The sequence below is a fragment of the Schistocerca piceifrons genome, chromosome 1 (assembly GCF_021461385.2).
Source record: "Schistocerca piceifrons isolate TAMUIC-IGC-003096 chromosome 1, iqSchPice1.1, whole genome shotgun sequence".
Classification (NCBI taxonomy): Eukaryota; Metazoa; Arthropoda; class Insecta; order Orthoptera; family Acrididae; genus Schistocerca; species Schistocerca piceifrons.
In genome coordinates this window covers 165,512,388-165,533,577 of record NC_060138.1, presented here as the reverse complement: position 1 = coordinate 165,533,577, position 21,190 = coordinate 165,512,388, and the positions used below count along the sequence as shown (strand labels likewise).

General features: G+C 39.7%; 1 protein-coding gene across 1 annotated transcript in view; it reads right to left on the bottom strand.

Moving 5' to 3' along the window:
- The window catches only part of LOC124795878, a 363,347-nt gene that overhangs the window by 252,505 nt on the left and 89,652 nt on the right, over window positions 1-21,190 (bottom strand). Inside the window, 7 exon segments of the mRNA XM_047259992.1 lie at window positions 466-630; window positions 1,272-1,357; window positions 1,359-1,477; window positions 5,529-5,640; window positions 6,783-6,961; window positions 7,041-7,135; window positions 18,566-18,722. Of these exon segments, the coding sequence (XP_047115948.1) occupies window positions 466-630; window positions 1,272-1,357; window positions 1,359-1,477; window positions 5,529-5,640; window positions 6,783-6,961; window positions 7,041-7,135; window positions 18,566-18,722 (913 nt within the window).

The window sequence follows — 21,190 nt, the reverse complement described above, 5'->3', positions numbered from 1 at the left end:
TACCTAGTGGCAGAGCTTGCTGCTCAGCACAAAACATCGTCAACAACTGACAGAATTAATTAGTGCCATGTGAATCCTCTCCCCATAATTCCTTTTCTGGATTATGTTCATGTGATCTACTTCTTCAACATGTCCTTTGGTCTTGCAATCCCTCTGTCCTCAATCTCTGCTATAGCTTGTGCTTCACTCTGTTCTCACTCTTTCTCCTAATTACCCACATGTAAAAATCAGCAGCTTACGTCAGATAACTACTCTCTGATCACCTAAGTTTAGACTGATCAACAGGTTTGAGTTTAGGTTATTTTATGTGGGTGAGGGAGAGGGAAAGGGGGAGAGAGAGAGAGAGAGAGAGAGAGAGAGAGAGAGAGAGAGAGAGAGAGAGAGAGAGAGTGTTTATATGCACATTTAACATACCAAATTCTGTCTTTTTCCTTATGTCAGAAGATAAATCAATACTCACTCCAGATGGTGCTCTCTGTACATAATTTGAAGGAAATATTCCATGTCTATCTCCTATGATTCCAGTCCACCAGTCTCCCTCTTTCTTTGTAACAAGTATCATTTCACCTTGTAAGAAACTAAGATCACCTGGTTCAACAGACTGATAAGGATACATGGCCACATAATATTCTGTAAAAGTAACAACCAAACATTTATTAGTAACCATCATATTAGCAACACCTGCAGCAATAAATCACTCAACTTCTATAGCAATTGCAATTTTTATGATAAAATACAAGCAGCAGTGACAACTTTTACAAAATTTAAAAGTTCTACATATCCTGATGAAACTGAAGAGGTCGTAAGTTATGTACCTTTCAAGGTATCACTCACAAACTGAAAGGTATGTGTGTGGCCCATTCTGAATGTTCTGGTGATTGGCAGTGGAATAATAGTGCAAAAATAATGTCTTCTGACATATTTTGAAGTAAATGTAGTACCATTATACATGGCAAATATATAATGAATATGAGAGGGATAGTAGGGGTGGAAGTTACTTTCATGTGACGTAAAATGACCAAAAATCTAGCATCTGAAATTCCCTTTAAATGATTTTTACAAAATAAAATATGCTTCAAAATAATACAGACTTACTTTCTACTGATTAGCTTGTTTAGTACACATTGCAATTGTGAGCAATATTTTGTGTACTGCTGTAGACCAAACAGACCCATCCAGCACCTACCATGTGGACCCACTATTTATTCAGAGTAAATTTTTGTGTTTTCATAATCTATGAAAAGAGTTCCTGCAATTAGATATAAACCTACCCTTTTCTCCTTCCTGCAACTGTGAAGGAGCTAGCTTCACATAAGATTTTGGAAACCAACCATGTACACCAGCTAGTTCACCGTCACCACTGCTCTTGTTGTTCTTTGACTCTGATAACATCTCCCTTATTAAATGACAACTGACTAGACTTCCTGGCTCTCCAAGAATAAAGGGCTTGTGCCTCCACGTCTTCAACATTATCACCCTGCAAGTCATAAAAAAAGTCAGGCAGCTAAAATTTGCAGAAAGACAGTTCATCATTCAATACTCACATGAAGCACAGATCAAGAGACTGAACACAGCAATATGAGTGTATGAGTTGTGTTTTAAAAACAGTAGCCAACTACACTGCTTTTAGCAGCAACTTATTCACTTTCTGAGATACCTTGTTTTACATATCGTAACTGTCTAAATGTTATGTAATGAATCAGAACTACATATATGCTGAACGTGTGGTCTCAAACAATTTTGAATAAAGATAAATTTTTTTATATCACACAGCAGTGCGCATGCTTGGATTTGAAACTAACTTTATTCACCATTTCATGAGACAATATGCAGTAATATTTTGGAATTAAGTCTCCTAGCGCAAAATAACTGTGCAGGACAAAGCTTTATGAGGAGGGTGTTGGGGTGGGGGGGGGGGGGGGGGGTAATTATCTCATGAGATACTACAAAATTTTTTAGGGTTGGGTTGTTTGGGGAAGGAGACCAAACAGCGAGGTCATCTGGTCTCATCAGGTTAGGGAAGGAAGTCAGCCGTGCCCTTTCAAAGGAACTATCTCAGCATTTGCCAGGAGCGATTTAGAGAAATCACGGAATACCTAAATCAGGATGGCCGGACATGAGATTGAACTGTCGTCGTCCTGAATGCATCAAAATTTTATTTATTTATTTTTGCTACTGGATATAAAAGAAATCATAAGATGGAAAGGGACTGTTTTTGTGAGAGTATTATCATACAGTTATCAGTAAACTAAGTATTCACATACATGCTTCAGCAAACAGACCAACTGTATAACTATGTCAAAGCTAAAAGAGAAAGTTTATGTATGTAGGAATGTCTACAAACCATCCTGCCAATTCTAACATCAGGCAATGTTGTCTGGTGATTATCAGAAAAATTGAAAAACAAAGAAAGAACTTTCTTTACAAATAATTACAATATTTACTAGTTATATCATCTGTTAGATTACCTGAACTGTAAAAATTACATTGCCAAAACAAGTTTAATAATACAATGAGTAAAATAAGGGAATTATGCCAAACTTTAGTTAACTTCATACTGTGTGCAGTAATAAGTGATCTGCACAGTACTTTGAGAAAATATGGCTTCTATTACTTTAATATACCTCATTATTAGTATTGACTTTCCAAACGAGAAAGGGCTGGTAGATAGACACAATAAAAAACACACAAACACACACAGAAATTTCAAGCTTTCGCAACCCAAGGTTGCTTCATCAGGGAAGAGGGAAAGAGGGAAAGAGAGGGATAGACGAAAGGATGTGGGTTTTAAGGGAGAGGGTAAGGAGTCATTCCAATCCTGGGAGCGGAAAGACTTACCTTAGGGGGAAAAAAGGACAGGTATATACTCGCATGCGTATCAAAGTGAGAATGTTTTCTCATTCATCACTGCTCTGCTTATATACTTCCCTTATTGTGTCTCATGCTTACAATGTCTCCACACACCTCTCAATATTGTGGTGGGAAGTGGTCATAATGATTCACTAGTCAGTGTATAGTTATCAGTTTGCTGGTCAAATATGTCAACACTATACTGCTATCTACTGCCTCATCTTTTCTGTGATACGCTTCAAAATTCCATACATTGTCAGTTCTGGATTCGGAATGGACTACGGCTTCATTCCATATTGGTCATACAAACCATGAAGCCTACTCTCCCCTTAAAAGATACAAGTCCCTTCATCAAACATTATGGCTTCTTCTGGATAGTAAAATTTCAAATTTCTCTCGCTACGAATTCAGGAGCAGCTTATCTTCATAAATGTGCATAAAACCTTTGTTTACCTTTCTTTTTTGCCTTTGTGCTGGCTTTCAGTTGAAACATGGGTAACATGTTTATGAGATGATCTTTTGGCAAAACAGCAAAAATTTCAGCAGAATTATACTCCTGTGCCGAGTATCTGTCCTATTGGCAGCAAAATAGCAAAGATTTGTTTCACTTCTTCCATAGTTTGAACATATATCTAAAGGTTTACTTGATTCATCAAGTCTTCCAATCTTGTTTCAATTCACAAGAGCCTGTGTATGCAATTACATCAGGAATTTCATCTATGTTTGTCAGCTGTCATCATAGTTACATCTTTCTCTACTTTTAACAGATGTATACATAGAAGATTAAGCATGTGCACCAATTCATTTCCTGATGTGCCTGCAGTAGAGGCATTTATAACAGCATAATACATGAAAATAATATCTGCACTTCCAAACAAATCTAGACATAGAAACACTTTCAGATGATATGTAATGTGAATTGCTGTCAAATACATTGGTTTCATTACATGACGACTCACAAAGGATTTCACAAATCGTTTTTGTCATATGCTTCTCTTCTTTATAGCATATTTTGAACTCAAAATCGATACTAAACCAAACAAAATGCCAGAAACAAGGAGAACATGCCTGTCAACTAAAGTCTATGAAACAACAGTAACAAACAGTAATTTCAATACTAAATGAATTTTTACACCGATTCCAGACGCAGTGACTTCTTGTTACAGCAGTAACACTTAAGTAGAGGTCATAAATATATGTTTGACATCACAGAAAACTATCTTAACTGTTACCACACAGAAAGTGTTTTACTGTTGATTCCCCTATGTACGGCTTGGTAACTCAGTTTAAAGTTCACTTGGAAAGCAAGGACATGCCACCACACAGTGGACCAAGCCTTGTAAAGTACCTGGTGTTCAAACCAACCTTTGGGTTGGAGACAGCATTACCTAACCTACTGACTTTCTTTGTAGTCCTGCCAAAATCTCATGCTTCATTTTGTGTGAAGTATCTGTTATAACATTTCATGTTTATTTTGAAGACTCCAGTGTGGCAAAGTATTTTTTATTGTGATGTATTTTAATAAGCTATCCTCTGTCATTCTTAGTAAGACAGCAATGTACCTGTTTCTTTATTCTCTGATTGAGCAATTGTCTTTGTCACTGCGGCGGCACGGACATTATCAGAGATTGTTCTGGTTACTTATTCATAGCAGATACACGCTTTTGGTAACAGGCTCAGCTGTCATTTTGTGGAGGCATATCTAATTATTATTGTGACTTCTAATGTATTTAGCACATAAAAGTAGCAAATATAGTTGTGTGTTCAGAAGAATAATTAAAAAGATACAAAAAGGTAAAGAAAGCTTTCTCTTTATCATTTAATAGTCATACCTAACCCCCTCAGATTTCCATATTTGCAGAATAAGCTGCCACACAGTGGTGGGGTTGTGGAGAAAGAGAATTTTTCTCCTATTTCATAATTTCATTAGTCAAGAGCATAACAACAACATCAAGGAGACTTCAAATCTAATACAATTTTCATTTATTAAATTACAGTGAGGCATGAAACAGTCTATCAGAAAGGAAAAAAGAAAGTTTGTTTAAATCTAGTAACCCTAAAAGGTAATCTTTAAGATATTCTTCTAAACTTAATTGTGCAATCCATAAACCCACAATCATTTGCATCTGACTATGTGTTCTCTGTGAACATCACACTTCTCGCATTGAAAAATTCGTAGTCTGAGTAATTATGTTTTCACTGTTAAAGGATGTTCTATGAGGAAAATAATATTTGTGTGAATGAAAGTAAGGCAGTTATGAATCCTGGGAAAGATGTGTTTACATATCAAAGTGCATTATTTATTACTCCAAACAGGGTAATATGGTTTTCCTTGCAATGACCTAATAAACTATTGAGATGAATGGGAGATCTGTATTTTAGACTGAATTTAAAAATGCATCATCTGAAAATATTCACATGTAATGAACTATCAAATTCTGTTAATGTGACCAAAATATGATTCTACACCTTAAACCAGAAGAATTTTAACCATTTATACAAATAAAAATCTTAAAAACAATGCAACTGTTGTTGAAATCTTACAATAATACTGAGTGGATTCTGGCGACATTAAGATATCACTAGGAAACTCAGAGCTTAAATAATCCAATTATGAGGTTAACTAACAGCTCTTAATGCACTACACGCAAAAATTTATTAGGTAAAAATTACATTACCTGTCCAAGTACAGGACTAGCCATTTCATCAAGCACCTGTGGACCAACATCACCAGAAACTTCCACAACAGAACCATTATCACTGACATTTTCTGGAACTTCTGCAATTCCCCTAAAAAAGAGATTAACAGTATATTACAAATAATTACATAATCACTAAGAAGCAACTGAATTAAGTGTGAAAAAGCATGAGATTATGAATCTGACCAAAAATATGATTCTAGATAAATCAGATCCATTAATGTGGCACAAATAAGATCAACTAGTCCTTTAGCCTTAAAATTTAGTTTCAACATTCTGAGTAAAGAACGGTGATGATAAATGCATACTGTGAAATATGTTGAAAAATCTTCTCTCTCTGTCTGTCTGTCTGTCTGTCTCTGTGTGTGTGTGTGTGTGTGTGTGTGTGTGTGTGTGTGTGTGTGTTCCACATTTGACAAAGTTCAATCAAATTCAAATGCCATAACTATTTGTCAAAAATGAGTGGACCACTTTGAAAAAGATTTTGAATTATTGTGTGTACTAATTTGTTTCTATGACTGAAGTAGCTGGGTGCGATATGATATATGAGAAAAAAGTGGGGATAACTTAATTCTTTGTGCAGGTTATCTATACACTGGAAAAAGTGCTGGATGAAGGGCATTAACATAAAAGCAAATTATGCTGAAAACAAAGTGAACTTTTAAGTAAAAAGATCTCGCAGTCTGACCATCATTGTTTCATATTGTCTCCACTGGGGGTACTAGGGGAACAAGTTAATCTTCACATTTGTCCTGTATGGAAAGAATTTGGAAATAGGGACACTACATGTCCAATATAAATCCAAGATAGTATTCTCTGCAACAGATGAGATCATGAAATAAGCAAATTACCATTCTGCCCAGATGGGTTCAGCTATTTGACTTATTTCAGTAGTAATCTCAGAGGCACCCATTTGTCTGTCTATAGAATCATTAACCCCTTAAAAATCATTGATGTGTCATGTTTGACCCTTGGTAAACATACTCAGCTTCATGTAACTCAAAATATGAGAAAATAAGTTGCATGTGCAATGGACAGCAACACTACTGCATTCCACAGAGCAGAATAACAGATCTGAATAAATCCCTGCAAAGTAAGCATATGAACCATTGAAACACAAACACTGCTGCATACAGACCTCTGTCTGGGCTTTATAGCCCTCAAATAAACAATTGTTTTATAATATTTCACATTACACTGATAGTACGTCACAGAACAGAAAAATAATCTTACTCAAGTTGTCGTTTAGCTTGAGACTCTGCTATGATAACATCAGGAGGAAAAGCAGATGAATCCTCCAGGACTGTTACAGGACTGTCTATAAATTCCACATAGGATTCAGGAAACCAGCCAGTTTGGCCCCTTAGTTCTCCTGCTAACCATCCAGGTTCAGCATTTTGGTTGGCAGCAACCTATTAAATAATTACATTTTTATTTGTTTATGGTAAGGAATATGACACTGCACAAACCATCACTTAAACATATAGTTACCATAATTATATCTCCTGGTTGGAATGACAGTTCATCACTGTTGCGAGCAACGAACTCGTAAAGGGCACGGTACTTGAGCAAGTTTCCATTTACCGCTGGAAAAAAAGAACAATGGTAATATTCAGTTAAGCTTCTATTTTTAAGGGAAGCAGCAAATACAAAGACAAGTTGGTGACTTGAGGCAATCTTCCTACCATTCAGTTTCTCTCAAACAGTCGCAAAGAGGTCACTAGACTTGTATATTGAAAGTGATCAACTGGCTTCCATGGGCAACAAAAATTTTATCTTCAATATTTCGTGTAATTACTGATTGAATTAAAAAATTTAAAATGGTGTCACAGTCTACTCATTAAGAAATATACTCTTATGATAAAGGTTTAACACAAAAAGACAAGCTTTACAGCCAGTAACTGTTTGTTTGTCTTGAGCCAGCATAACCGATAGCACACAAATGTATGGACTTCAGTCATCCAGTATTTGAGAATGAGAGCACTAAGCAACTTCAAACAAACTTTACACATAGTTTCAATCCTTTTTCTCACTGACATCCCCCATAATGTAATTGAAGAAAAACCTGCAATTTTGTCCATTATAAATGGTTTTAAGAAAGCGCACAACAGTAAAGTTAAAAAAACAAAGCAAAACCTCGGGCATATCAAAAACAGTATGTAAAAATGGCATAGTACACAGAGAAAATGCAACTGAAAATGGGAACCATTTCCCAAAATGTGTCGCATAAACTATGAATAAAAGAAAATCATGACTGGTAGCAAAACGCATCAAAAGGAAAACAGGTTATCATTTAAAAAATATTTGATGTTTATGCATTAAAACTTCAGCACTAAGACACGAAATTGTGTTTTATTACTCCTTTACTACTAAATCTATTCATAAGACACTTTGCAGATGGTATCTACATGTATCACTGAATGTACCTGGAAAATTATATCATTGAGATAGACAGAAAACTAGCTTTTGCTTAAAATGGAGCACAAATTACCCTCATTATATTCATTCAGTGTTTTATAAGTAGAGCACTTAGTGACTTCCAACAAACTTCAAGCATAATTTCAAACCTTTGCTAAATTTTTTCCTGCTGACATGTTTAAAGTCAAACATTTAACACTGTAACTAATTTGTAAAGCAATCAGATGTCTAAAGCTGTTTTACATGTGGCAGTTAGATTCTTTAAAGAACCACAGTTTATCGGTATCCTTATAGTGCAAATGTTGCTGGTAGATTTGGCAGTGACCCAACACATTGGTACAACATCAGGTGAGCAAGAACAGGGTAAATTTCACTTTGGAACCTGTGAGTTAAGGCATCTGCAATCATCATTGGGGGAATGGATTTGGAAGGTGTGAAAGAACAGATAAAATGGTTGTCTCGGGAATAGAGTGTGGGTGCAGATGGTTGGTGGAGAGTTATGTCTGTAAAATTATGTAAACAGAGGATGTGTTGCAAGGATAACTGCTGTATGACACCGCTGCATTCACAGGCGGCACTGCTTCTAATACAACATGATAAGCCTGTGGTGGGACTGGAATAAGATGTGCTGGGTGGGTGAATCTAACAGGTCTTGGACAAGGTCTTCCACAGGGATATAACCCATATGGCAAGGGGTAAAGAGTGCAAGTGGCATAGTGATGGACCATAATATTGTGCATGTCATGTGGGTAGCAGAATACCAGTTTAGGAGGAATGGGAAGGATTGCGGGTAGAGTATATGTCATTTCCTGACACGATGATAGTCAAAGGCCTGGTGAAGGATGTGATTCAGGTGTTCCACTCCACATTGGCATTGGGATGAGGTGGGGCGAGGGGGACTATTTGGAATGTGTGGGGGATGTGGAATGGGGAAAACATTTGTGAACTAAGTTTGGGAGATAACACCTACGTATGAGGCTTACTGAGAGCTTCCGCATAGTGGCCAAGGCATTCCTTGTCATTGCACATGCAACATCCAAGGGTGATCACACTATATAGAAATTATTTTTTGGTTTGGAAGGGATGACAGTTGTCAAAATGCAAGTGCTGTTGATGGTTAGTGGGCTTGATATGAATATAAGTATGGATAGAACCATTAGTGAGGTAGAGGTTAACATCCACAAAGGTACCATGCTGTGCCAAGTAGGACCAGCTGAACTGGATAGGAGAGATGAGACTGTAGGAACGAAGACAGGATGTCTTAGCCCTGGATCCGGATCGTGATGGTGATGTTAATGAACTTGAACCAGACAAGGGGTTTGTGGTTTTGGGATACATGAAAGATTTATTCTACATGGACCAATAACTGATTGGCATTGGAGGATGTCAAACCGGTGCCCATGAGTGGGCAACAGATTCATTTGTATATCTTCCTAGCAAAGAAGTAGTACTTGAATGTTAGGCCTGTCATGGTCCAGTCACATTAATTTGATGTCAGTCTATGTTCAGTGTCACTGAGCAGTAACCATTCACAGACGGCACGGGGCAGTACTACAGTGGAAGGTATATAAAGTGCTTCAGGGGATGCAAAAAAGTGCAGTCTTTGTCATAATGCGGAAAATGGCATGATCACTGGCTTTACAGCTAGGGTGGAAACATTTTCGAAACAGCTTACTTTGTAAACTGTTCCCACGCCACCATGGCCGAAGCATACACGCACACAGCAAAGTAGCGCTATCCAAAACTGGGACTGAGGCAAATGTGGTCCACGACGGACCATACATGACAGGGGTGAACAAAGGCTGCAGAGATACCTACAGGTGAATAGACATGCAACTGCTGGGCAACTGACAGTCCAGATAAACTAAGGGGTTACCAACAGTGTCTACTCAACAACCATTCCACGAATGTTGCTGCATATTAGGCTTCACAGCAGGCACCAGGATCATGTACCTATGCTGACAGCTGTTCATCGACAACGAAGGCTGGATTTTGCATTTTGATCCTGTGATTGGATCACTGAGTGTCAAAAGGTGGCTTTTTCAGCTTAATCATGGTTTATGCTCCATCTGACAGATGGCTGTTGGCACGTACGGTGTGAAACTTCTGAAAGCAACCACCTAGCAACAATCATCGGAAAAGTGCAGGGAGGAGAAGGGAGAGTTATTGTCTGGGGCAATGTTTTCATGGCATTCCCCCGAGTGATCTCATGATTCTGGAAGGCACAATAGATCAACAGAAGTATGAATCTGTCCTTGGGGACCATGTCCACCCCCACTTTTCCTCGGGATAATGGCATATACTGGCAGGACAGTGCAATTATTCACGCAGTTCACAGTTGACCTGTGTGGTTTGAAGAGCACCAGGATAAGTTTGCCATGTTCTCCTGGCCACTAAACTCCCCAGATATAAACCCAATTGAGAATATGTAGGACCATCTCGTTTGGGTTGTAAACACGGTGGACCCTAAACGGAGAAACCTAGTGCAGCTGGCAACAGTACTAGAGTCATCATGGCTCCACATTCCTGTCAATACCTTCCAGAACCTCATTGATGAAGGTGGTTATTCAAGTTTTTGACAGGTGATCACATTAACGTGACAGGACATGGTAACTGGTTAGATGTATAAGCCATGAGGTAGTTGGTCTGGACTCTGAAGAACATTAGGGGAGCGATAGCAGCAAGGCCATTAACACCGTGGATGCTAGTGTATAAGGAGGCAGCACCAACAGTGATAAGTAGGGATTAAGGTGGTAATGGAGTATGGTAATGGCAGTCATTTATATTTTTAATAAGAGAGGCTAGGCTATGGGCAACTTGTCCGAGGTGTTGGTTGAGAAGAGCAGAGCTTCTTTCTATGCATGAAAATTCCTGTCTCTGGACATAATCCTTGTTTTCACAATGACATTCAAACTTTAGAGTCTGTCACACACTGTCCCTCAATTACCGTATACTACAGAAGCCAATCTACACGGTGTGCGCATTGCCAAATCGCATTTGCTCCCTCTTCAAGATACTGTTGTGACCTGGGGAGCGGGGTTGCATTGTGAACAGGAGGCAAAGAACGGACTGTGGGTGAGTGGTCCAATTTACATCTGGAGGCATCAGTAACACAGTGGTATCTGCAATAACATCTGTTTCTCCTGTTGAGTTAACAGACTTAGAAATATCTTCAGAGCAGCAGTCAGTGGTTGGATGTAAGTGCATGTGCCATGAAGAATTGCTGATGTGCTATCAGCAAGGCATGACGTTGCTCCGTGGATCAGTACTACAGTCACTTGCTGTGCTGATGGCATCACAAGTACGAGAAAGCATTGCCCGCCAAATGTTCTGTGATACAGTGCAGCTCCCAGCTCAGCACTCTTCAAGAAAGCCAATCACACCCCTAGGTGGAGATGGCAGACTGTGGTCCAAGTTGCTGATTGCTGTGAAGACAAGGCCCCTGTCATCCATGGATCGACCAAGACTACAGCAGGTGCTCATGAGTTGGCCAGGTGACTCAGGAGTTGGGAAGGAGATGCACCAACGTGCAATTCACGGTCAGTTTGGAGATCGCATCTTGCAGACCATCCATGATGACCCATAGTGGAGAAGGGGTGGTCACATGCCAGTATTCTCATTTGCAATGACCCACTGGACAGCAATGACAGACCATGACTGTGGTATGCCTCAGGCTGGTTGCAATTTTCTGTTTAAGTGAGCAAGCAGGCAGCTCATCTATTTGCTTGTTGTGGTTTCACTGAAACAAAACAGACTGCTACTCTCTCTGGTTCTTGCAACATGAACAGAATGGTAGCACGAGAATGTGTCTTTGAGCTCCGAAAGTCTTGTTATTTAAAAGGACTGAGCCCACACCTGTGGTTCTTGGTATATCAGCACATTTGCCCTCATTTATCAGACCCTTCACCACACCTTGCCTCACTGTGGTGATTCAATAATTATTCTGGGTTGCTGAGCTTGGGTCTTTTTGACTACATTTGACTTTACAGTGGTGAAGTTATGTAGTGTTACATCACAGTGCCTTGTTACGTAGCACTGCAACATTTGAACTTCTGCAATCCTTACTTGGAGGCTGTGTGGTAATGCTCGCCTCTGTTCCTGATGTTTGTTATGTCGGCAGTACACCTTGTTGAGATTGCAGCTGGCACACCAGCCCAGAGCTAGCCTTCTCTGTTCTGAGATCATCCGGTAGAACCTTCTTTAAAAAAATTAAACAAGCTCAATAAAATTATTCTGCTGTGCAATAATACTGTGCAACCTCAACTACCTACAACACATCTCCTAAATTGAAACATTGCAAGAGCATTCCACCAGACCCAAAAATTATTAAATTTATTGACATCCTACTCTCACATCGGTGCATTACTATCCATCAACACCAATCACATTCCAATGAACTCCTTTGTCAACTGCTCATAGCACCTAGACCATGTCTTTTTGACCTTTTGCATTACCCATATCCCCCCAGACTCCTATCATCCTATGAAAATGAGGACCTACATAAACCCAAAACATTGTTGTCAACCTACCCACCAAATATATCTCAACCGTACGGAAGTTTCAGTCCTATCCAAAGGTCTCACCTTCAGTCCCACATCCAAGTTCTACCACATTTGACTTGTCCAAGACCTTCTCTTGATCCCTACAGTGGAAACACTTCTTCACTATCAATCCCTCCTACTAAAGCCAACCAAATACCAACACACAACTTTTCTCTTCCAGTTCATATTACCACCCTACTGAGACCCTCTCCCTCCACACCACACCACAGTTACATTTCGGGAATTCCTTATCTCCAATGTGGTCTTACCATCTTTCACGAGATACTTTCCCAAGAACAGAAACGTCTCAATGGAAGAACGAACAGTCATTCACAACCTCAAGACAGGCCCAGATTTAATCATCCGCCCTGTGGACTAAAGCTCCACCACTGCAGTGATGAATCACAGTGACTAACTGACAGAAGGTGTTTGCCAAATGTCTGATTCTTCCACCCACAATCCCTATCACAGTGATCCTATTTGTAAGTCAAAGATAGCCTCCCATCCCTACTGAAAGCATCCATCCTATCCCAGAATTATTTCTCCTTGAATCAGTTACCCTCCTCACTCCAATGATCTTCCACATACCCACCTTCTACATACTTCCCAAAATCCATAAACAGAACAATCTTGCATGCCCCACTGCAGCTGCTTACTGTGCTCACAATGAAAGAATGGCCACATTGGTTGACCAACACCTCCAACCAATTACATGTAGCCCGGCCTCTTATATTAAAGGTACAAGCCATTTCCTTCATAGAGGCTCAAAAATTCCCTCCTAATTATCATGTGGATCCCTATTTGTCACTGCTGCTGCATCCACTTCTGATATCGAGCATTCTCTCTTCTAGAGGCTTCCCGATTCTAAACCAATCATCATATATCTTATACATCTAACCAATTAGATCCTCACACATTACTACTGCTTTAATGGGAGTGCAGACAAACAAAATCGTGGTGTGGCCATGTGCACTTCCATGAAATTGATGGTTAGTGCACCTGTTACTGACGAAAGTATGGATGGGACTGTCCAACATGTCGTGGTCAATTTCAAGGAAAGTAGTTCATTGGGGTGAGGAGAACCAGGTGATGTGAATGGGAAAGAAGACGTTGAAGCTCTGGACAAATGAGGGCGTTTGTCTTGGCCTGTGTGCAGATCGCGGAGAAATCTTTAATAAACCAGTGTCAGACAAGGTGTTTGAGGTTTTGGGAGATTAGAAAGGTTCTTTGAAGACAGCACATACACAGATTTTCATAGGAGGGTGCCATGGAAGTGCCCATGGCCACTCCACAAATTTGTTTGGGTGTGCACCCACCAAAGTAGTAGTAATGTGTGAGGATGTAATTTATTAGATGTATATGTAATGTGATGTTTGGTTTAGAGCTGGAAGGACTTTGGAAGAGAAAATGCTCAGTATTAGAAGTGGCATCAGCCGTGACAAGCAGGAATCCAGATGGTAATTAGGTGGGGACTTTGGAGAGTCTGTGAAGGAAATGGCTCGTATCTTTAATACAAGAGGCCAGGCTATGTGAAATTGGTTGGAGGTGTTGGTCAACCAAAGTGGCATTTTGACAGCTATCATCCCTTCTACTGCTAAAAAATCACTCTCGTATAGTAGGCTAACCACACACTGATGGTACATCTGCAGTGATGAGAATTCCTTTGCCCACAATGCTGCAAGATTCACTTATGCCTTCATAAACAAGCACTACCTCCAAATCTAGTCTGAAAAACATTTTTACTGCTCAATAACCTCACATACCCCTAATCTTTCCACAATCCCAAAGAACGAGCTACAAAGAGTTTATTAATGTATGCAAGTCTGTGGTAATTTGATATTGGTAACCAGAATTCACAAACAAAATAACACCACATTTTTACAACTAATGATGCACATTTTAATCTCTTCTTCAAGATGCCTCTTGTTTTATTCCTCTTTTTATTTTTCTTATAATTTGAGTTTTCTTTTCACATTCTTCCTTATAAGAAGTATAACTGGCATGTGCTTGTTGTCCACACCTAATGAACTGCGAGTCAAATCTCTCAGTACGTCCCTCACAGTCAAACCACTGTTTGAACATTTTCCTGTCATCACAAATTTGTTTTCTCCTAACGTGTGCTTCAACATGTAAAATCTTCTCTCAATATCCACATTTCCAAGGGACAATGCAAGAAAAGCCTTAACAAGTTATGAAACATACGTGAACGATGGATGACGAGTTTCCTTTCCAGATGTGCTGCTGCCAGTAATTGTCAAAAACTGTTATTTATAACGGAGTCTTTTTTTTTTCAAACTGTAGAATAAGTAACATTGCAGGAAAAGACAGATTTCTACTTACCACAAAAATGACACGATAAGTCACAGACAGGCACAGTTAAAAGACACACACAAACTTTCAGCCACAGACTTCATCAGAAGAAGAAGAAGAAGAAGAAACACACACACACACACACACACACACACACACACACAAACACACACACACCCCTCATGTACACATGATCGCGAAACTCGGGCAGCTCAGCAACGTCAGAGTTGGCGGTCACATGTGCATGAGATGCGCTTCCTTGTGTGAATGAATGGTGCACATTTCTCTTTCCTTTTCTGACAAAGGTTGTGGCCAAAAGCTAATGTGTAAGTGTCTTTTAACTGTGCCTATCTGCAACTTAATTTGTCGTCTTTACGGTAAATAGCTATCTTCTTCTACATGAAACTTCCTGGCAGATTAAAACTGTGTGCCTGACCGAGACACGAACTCGGGACCTTTGCCTTTCGCGGGCAAGTGCTCTACCATTCCAAATGGCATTTGCACATATTCAGATAAGCTGAAACCATGTGATAACCGCACTCTTTTTCACATCATCTGGTGCTACCAGAATCTCACAATATGCCTTCCAAAAATCGATAACACTGAACACCTCAGAGCCTGCCGCTGTGGTCGTAAGATCATGCAGGTGCGGAGTTAGATAGTGATTTGGTGCGCTATTGCATTCAGGGCACAAGAGTCTCCACAAGACTTGTGTTGTGGTACTCATCGGCACTGCAGCATTTCGCAGCATCCTTTAATGTCCATGTGCCACTTCGTTGTGAATCTGCAATGTAGCATTTCGTATAGATATGGCGATATTATGACAGTAAACGAAATCAGCTTTGAGAATGGGTTCAGTGACATCAGCAATCAGGAGACTCTGTCTTAATTTTCGTGAAAAATCAAGACTCACAGTTACCTCTTCATTGCCATATGTAGGACCCTTTGATTCATTTGCTGCCATTAGCAATGATTGTATGGAAAAATGATTAATTGTTGTTGCTGGAAGGATGCTGACATCTGAGCCCCTGTCAACTAAATACACGCGGCTGATGTACCTTTTACGTAAAGTCAATATGACGGGGTGATACTGTGAATTCAAAAGCACTTGCTAGTTACCTTGAGAAAGATACTAGGATGCTAGGTACAACATGATTATGGCTTATGGAGCACTATTGTCATATGTCAGATTATCTAGGCATTGTCCACTGGAGCATTCAGCCATGCCTAAGTCTGGTCGCTGTACCTGTTTAGATAAGCACATCCCTGATTACATTTGCATGACAGGTTCCCAATGTGTGCATGGTTCATGCACCGTTTCCCCGTGTGCTACCATCAACTCGTGTTCTGAATCACCTTTCGTGTTGTGTGCCAGTGGGATTGTTTGGAATTTCACAGATTTGCCACTGGAGAGCTTTAAAATTGCATTATAGTGCACTCACCTGTTCTTCTAGTGGGACATGTTGATCTTTATCCTCAACTTCTGCATCTGGACCCTACACTGTGCTGTGCACTTTGTGGAATGCCTCATGTCACAGTGCCAGTGTATGATAAAAGTTGGTCTGTGATCAGTAACTGCGAGTTGAGTGAAGAGGGGGCACAAGTAATCACTCCACTCCTGATTCCGAAAGGTAAGTGACCCATCCAAACTTGGCTAAGTTTACAGTCAGAAATCTCAAATGCAGTAACCAGCAATCGTAGGTATTATCAAAGGATCAAAGGAATCTTGTCTCTCATTGTTTCTCTTAGCAGGACTAGAAGAATGGGAATATCTGAATGTCTTCCGGTTTGCAAATTCATTAGAGTACATTGATTTTGATGTGTGCATATTTCTTTCGGGTGGTGGTGGTAGTGGGGGGGGGGGGGGGGGGTTGGGTGGGAGGGTGTTAATGTGCAACACGTCTATTAGTAATAATAATGTTTCCAAGTCCAACACACCCACAGTGATGACAAATTGTATATAATCGGCCATGATTCTGTAGGCTCCAAAAGACAGGTTGAGAAGTTAGACCCAACGATCTGGTTGCTGCGGCATATAAGACAGCACAATAAACTTTCTACATGTCACTGAAGACACAATGCAGCTCGTTGGCAAAATGTCTGTGACTTCTCGGACATTAACCCTGGTTGTAGAACAGTCTGAAGGTTCTTCAGCCACTCCTGATTTACGTTCCGTGAGCAAGGAGCCCAACCTATTAGGCGACTGGTTTAACTCTTAACTGATTTATCTTCTGCCAAAGTCCGAGTCACCATTTTTGAGAACTACATTCCACAATTGATTAAAAGATTTGGAAATTTATTTTATTCTTTTATTTTAATCACTTCCGAAATCTTGACACGCTGAGAAATGAACACACACTAAAAACTCCAAGGAAATTACATAAAATTACTAAGTTACGAAACAACAACTTTCCATGTTAAACATTCCCTCCCATAAAGCCTTAGCATCTGAGGCAAATGTATGTCTTCAGATGCAGACCCTACAGCAATGCACCACCATCCTCACCTCAGCCTTCACTGCATGTAATTACCCCACCAGCCAAATTAAAAAGCAGATTTCCAGGGCCATCACATCCAATCCTGATCCCTCCAAAAACCGGCTTCAGAGCACATCATTGGTGACTCAGTATTATCCTGGTCTGGAATGTGTTAATCAGCTACTGCGACAGGGCCATGACTTCCTAACACATCATTCCCTGAAATGAGCTCATTTCTGTCTGAAATTTTGTCCACCACACTTAGAATAGCTTTCCGCCGCCCTCTCAATCTCCAGAATATTCTAGTCCAACCCTATGCTCCTTCTGCACCCATCTCCCTACCCTATGGCTCCTCCTCCTATGACCATCCCCGCTGCAGGACTTGCCCAATGCACCCTCCTACCACCATCTGCAATAGCCCTGTAACTGACAAAACATATCTTACCATAGGGAGAGCCATCTGCGAAACAACACGTCACATACCAGCTGTTATGTAAACACTTGTCAGCCTTCTACATCGGCACGACTAACACTAAATCGTGACCTCAACACCTGATTCACCACATGCGACATCTGGATTCTTCCCCCAGACACCAGTTTCTCAGAATTCCACAGGTGGGAACTAGCACTGCAGCATGACCTTGGTTCTTGACATTCATCTGGCCTTAATTTACGTTAATTTCTTCAGTCTCAGCAGTTCTTCACTGTAACTATTCTTTGCTTCACTATCTAAAGCATAATTTTTAATGATACTCTGCTTTGTTGTTTGCCTCTTCTGCCAAAAATTTAAAGGATTTACATATCATCACATGTCCATGATTATGAAAAACTTTCCCTGTATTTATGGTGCACAAAGACTGTACTGCCATGCTATGTAGTAACAAAATAGCAATGAAGATGCTCAAAGTGAGCAAATTGGCAGGTAGCAATGAATCCTGATGCGACTGCTCCTTCCGAACAGTGGGACAGAATCACCCACAACATGCGCCACATCATTTTGCATGAGCTCTTCCATTATTCATGCAATGCCCTTACATGTGCAGCAGTCTTGAACTGATTACACAAAGCATAAACAACAATAGAAAATCCAGTTTAATTTTGAAAAAATACCTTGATGCTCATGAATTCTTCTGTGTTCATAGAGAGAGAAACGATTTTAATTTTGAAAGTCAGTAAACATCTTATAGCTAATGGCATGGTAGGTAAATTACCCTAAGTATAATCTACGAAAATTACACTTAGTGAGTTGCAAACTTTCACATTTGCCTACCTGGCACAGTTGTAGCTGCAGTTGATTCTGGCCAAGCATCAGTAGAAGCTGCATTCCAATCAGTCTGTGGAGGATTGTCCCAGCCAGAGTCACCCCACGATGATGAAAAGTCTGTAGGATCCCTAATTTTTCCAGTCATGCCTTTCATTTCCAATACCTTCAAAATTAAAAATTATTAATAAGTTAAGGAGTAAAGGTAACAACTTACCAACTAGTTGATGAGTTGCTTTTACTCCTTAAATTGTTTATATTTCACCAGAACTTCCTACTACCACATTTAAAACATGTTAGGAATAGTCTTATGTAAATATGTTTCATTTGTGTCGCATATTATCAAACATAGACACAGAGAAAAATTTTAGCATCAAAGAAATTGTCCAGTGAATTGTTAGTCACTGTCTGACTATCTTTCTTAATATTTTTATTTTAGAGTGGTGCAGCATTAGTGACTAATGATCTAAAAACCCAACTACTGAAAAAAAAATTTTTTCTATCGCTGAAAATGTACTGGGCGTTTTACAATTCCTATTACAGGGTTCTGTGTGTTGTAGATGAAACTTTGTAGATAAGGTTTTGATGAGGAAGCCATGTCCAGAATTGTATAATTTGGGTGTAGGGTGTAAAATTAAGTTTGAAGGTCGGATCACTTTCAAATCTCCCACTTCAGGGTAAGCACACGAACTGAGAAGAGAATGCTATAAACAAGCCATTCTCATGACTACTGTCAACCTGCCCTAATCAGATTTCATGGGTGAGCAATTTTCATTCGGCCGCATGCCTTTATGTCAGTCAGTTCAGGAGCTGGCCCCTCATAATGCATCTATCTTAAAGCAAATGCTTGGCAAGATAGACTTTGCCAATGGACAGAGGTGCTAAACCTCTCAGCTTGGACAAAGGGAACAGGTCATTCAACAGCCAACAGCAGTCAATCATCTACCATGCACTGCCCCTCACACAGATGGACAGGACACCAGCACACTGCCTCAGATCAACACCTGCTTACAACCAGCTCTGCACTGCTAACAACTGGTTCAAGACTGGTAAGATATGACTGATAAGCCAGCTTTAATGTTGATCAAGCCTGGTGCCCAGCAAACACAAAATCAATCAATTTTCCCTACACCCGAACTAAAAATTCCTGCTCGTGACATTTTAGCATCAAATGTGGGCTCAATATTCCGTGAGTGAGCACATTTTTGGTGCTCTACATGCAGTTTGATATGAAACAGAGTTACCACATTTTTGGCAACCAGCGTGGTGCTTGATATTATGTGAACTACCACAGTAGGATATTGTGAAGAGAGTAAGGCATATAGGTTATTTCAATGAAGCAGAGAAAAATTGATTAAGAAAATAAGATTCGGGAGGGTGAGGGTATGCTAGCTGTTCCTAAAAAGTTTCAGGGACAGGAAAGATTATACAATGCAGGCTTTTACAGCCAGTACTTGCATTCTTTGTGATTTATGTTTTACGTCCATCAGGCACTGTGCCTTGTACCATGACACTAGTGCCCATAAAACAAAAAACACTGGCAATGTAGAGAAAGTTATTTATTCCATTCACAGGGAAGAAAACTATATCACCACTAGGTACAATTATATACTGGTCAGAAAAGAGGCCAGAACGTCAATCATTGGATTCCTGTTTAAATCACAAGGAGATTCAAGTTCCATGGGCAGCAAGAAACAGCCTAAGTTAGATCTATCACCTACTGATGCTGACTATATCGCCCCAGCTTCAGGTTGTCAAGAGACACTCTGGTTACAAAGGTAAGAAAGTTAAAGCTCTGAATTCTGAGAAAGTGGACCAGTCAAACTTTTTTGAGACAGCAAAGGTGCAGTTGATATATCCAAAACAACTTGTTACAATGGACAAACCAAAAATATCAGTACCAGACATCATTTCAGTAGAGAAAAATAGACTCAGCTGAAGTTATAGAAGAACTAATTCCAACACAACACATATTCCTGATATTTTGACAAAGTTACTGTCAGGAATCTGACAGCAAATGATTAAATAATTTAAGATTCTACAGGCACTGATTCTGGTGTGGTGTCTTAAATGAATATCCATGCTTGCACTGTCTCTCACATACACAGGCGTGCATGCTGCCCCACCACCTGCCAAAAGTCACACCTCATTAAGCCACATCTCACTGCAGTTAGTGTAAGTGCCAAAAAACTAGCAGAGACCCTTGCCTCTGGATCGCACTATTTCTATTATGGTAGCTTTCCATTTAGAGATTTTATGAAAACTGAAAAGAAAATTGAGGATGTATTAGATGACAATCAGTTTGGCTTTAGGAACGGTAAAGGAATCAGAGAGGAATTCTGACATTGAGGTTGATAATGGAAGCAAGACTAAAAAAAAAATCAAAACACATTATAGGATTTTTCAACCTGGAAAAAGCATTCAACAATGTAAAATGGTGCAAGATTTTCAAAATTCTGAGAAGAATAGAGGTACGCTACAGGGAGAGACAGGTAATGTACAACATGTACGAGAGACAAGAGGGAAAAATAAGACTGGATGAGCAAGAACAAACAGCTCGTAGTAAAAAGAGTGCAAGACCGAAATGCCATCTTTTGCCCCTTCTGTTCGATCTGTACATTGAAGAAGCAATGA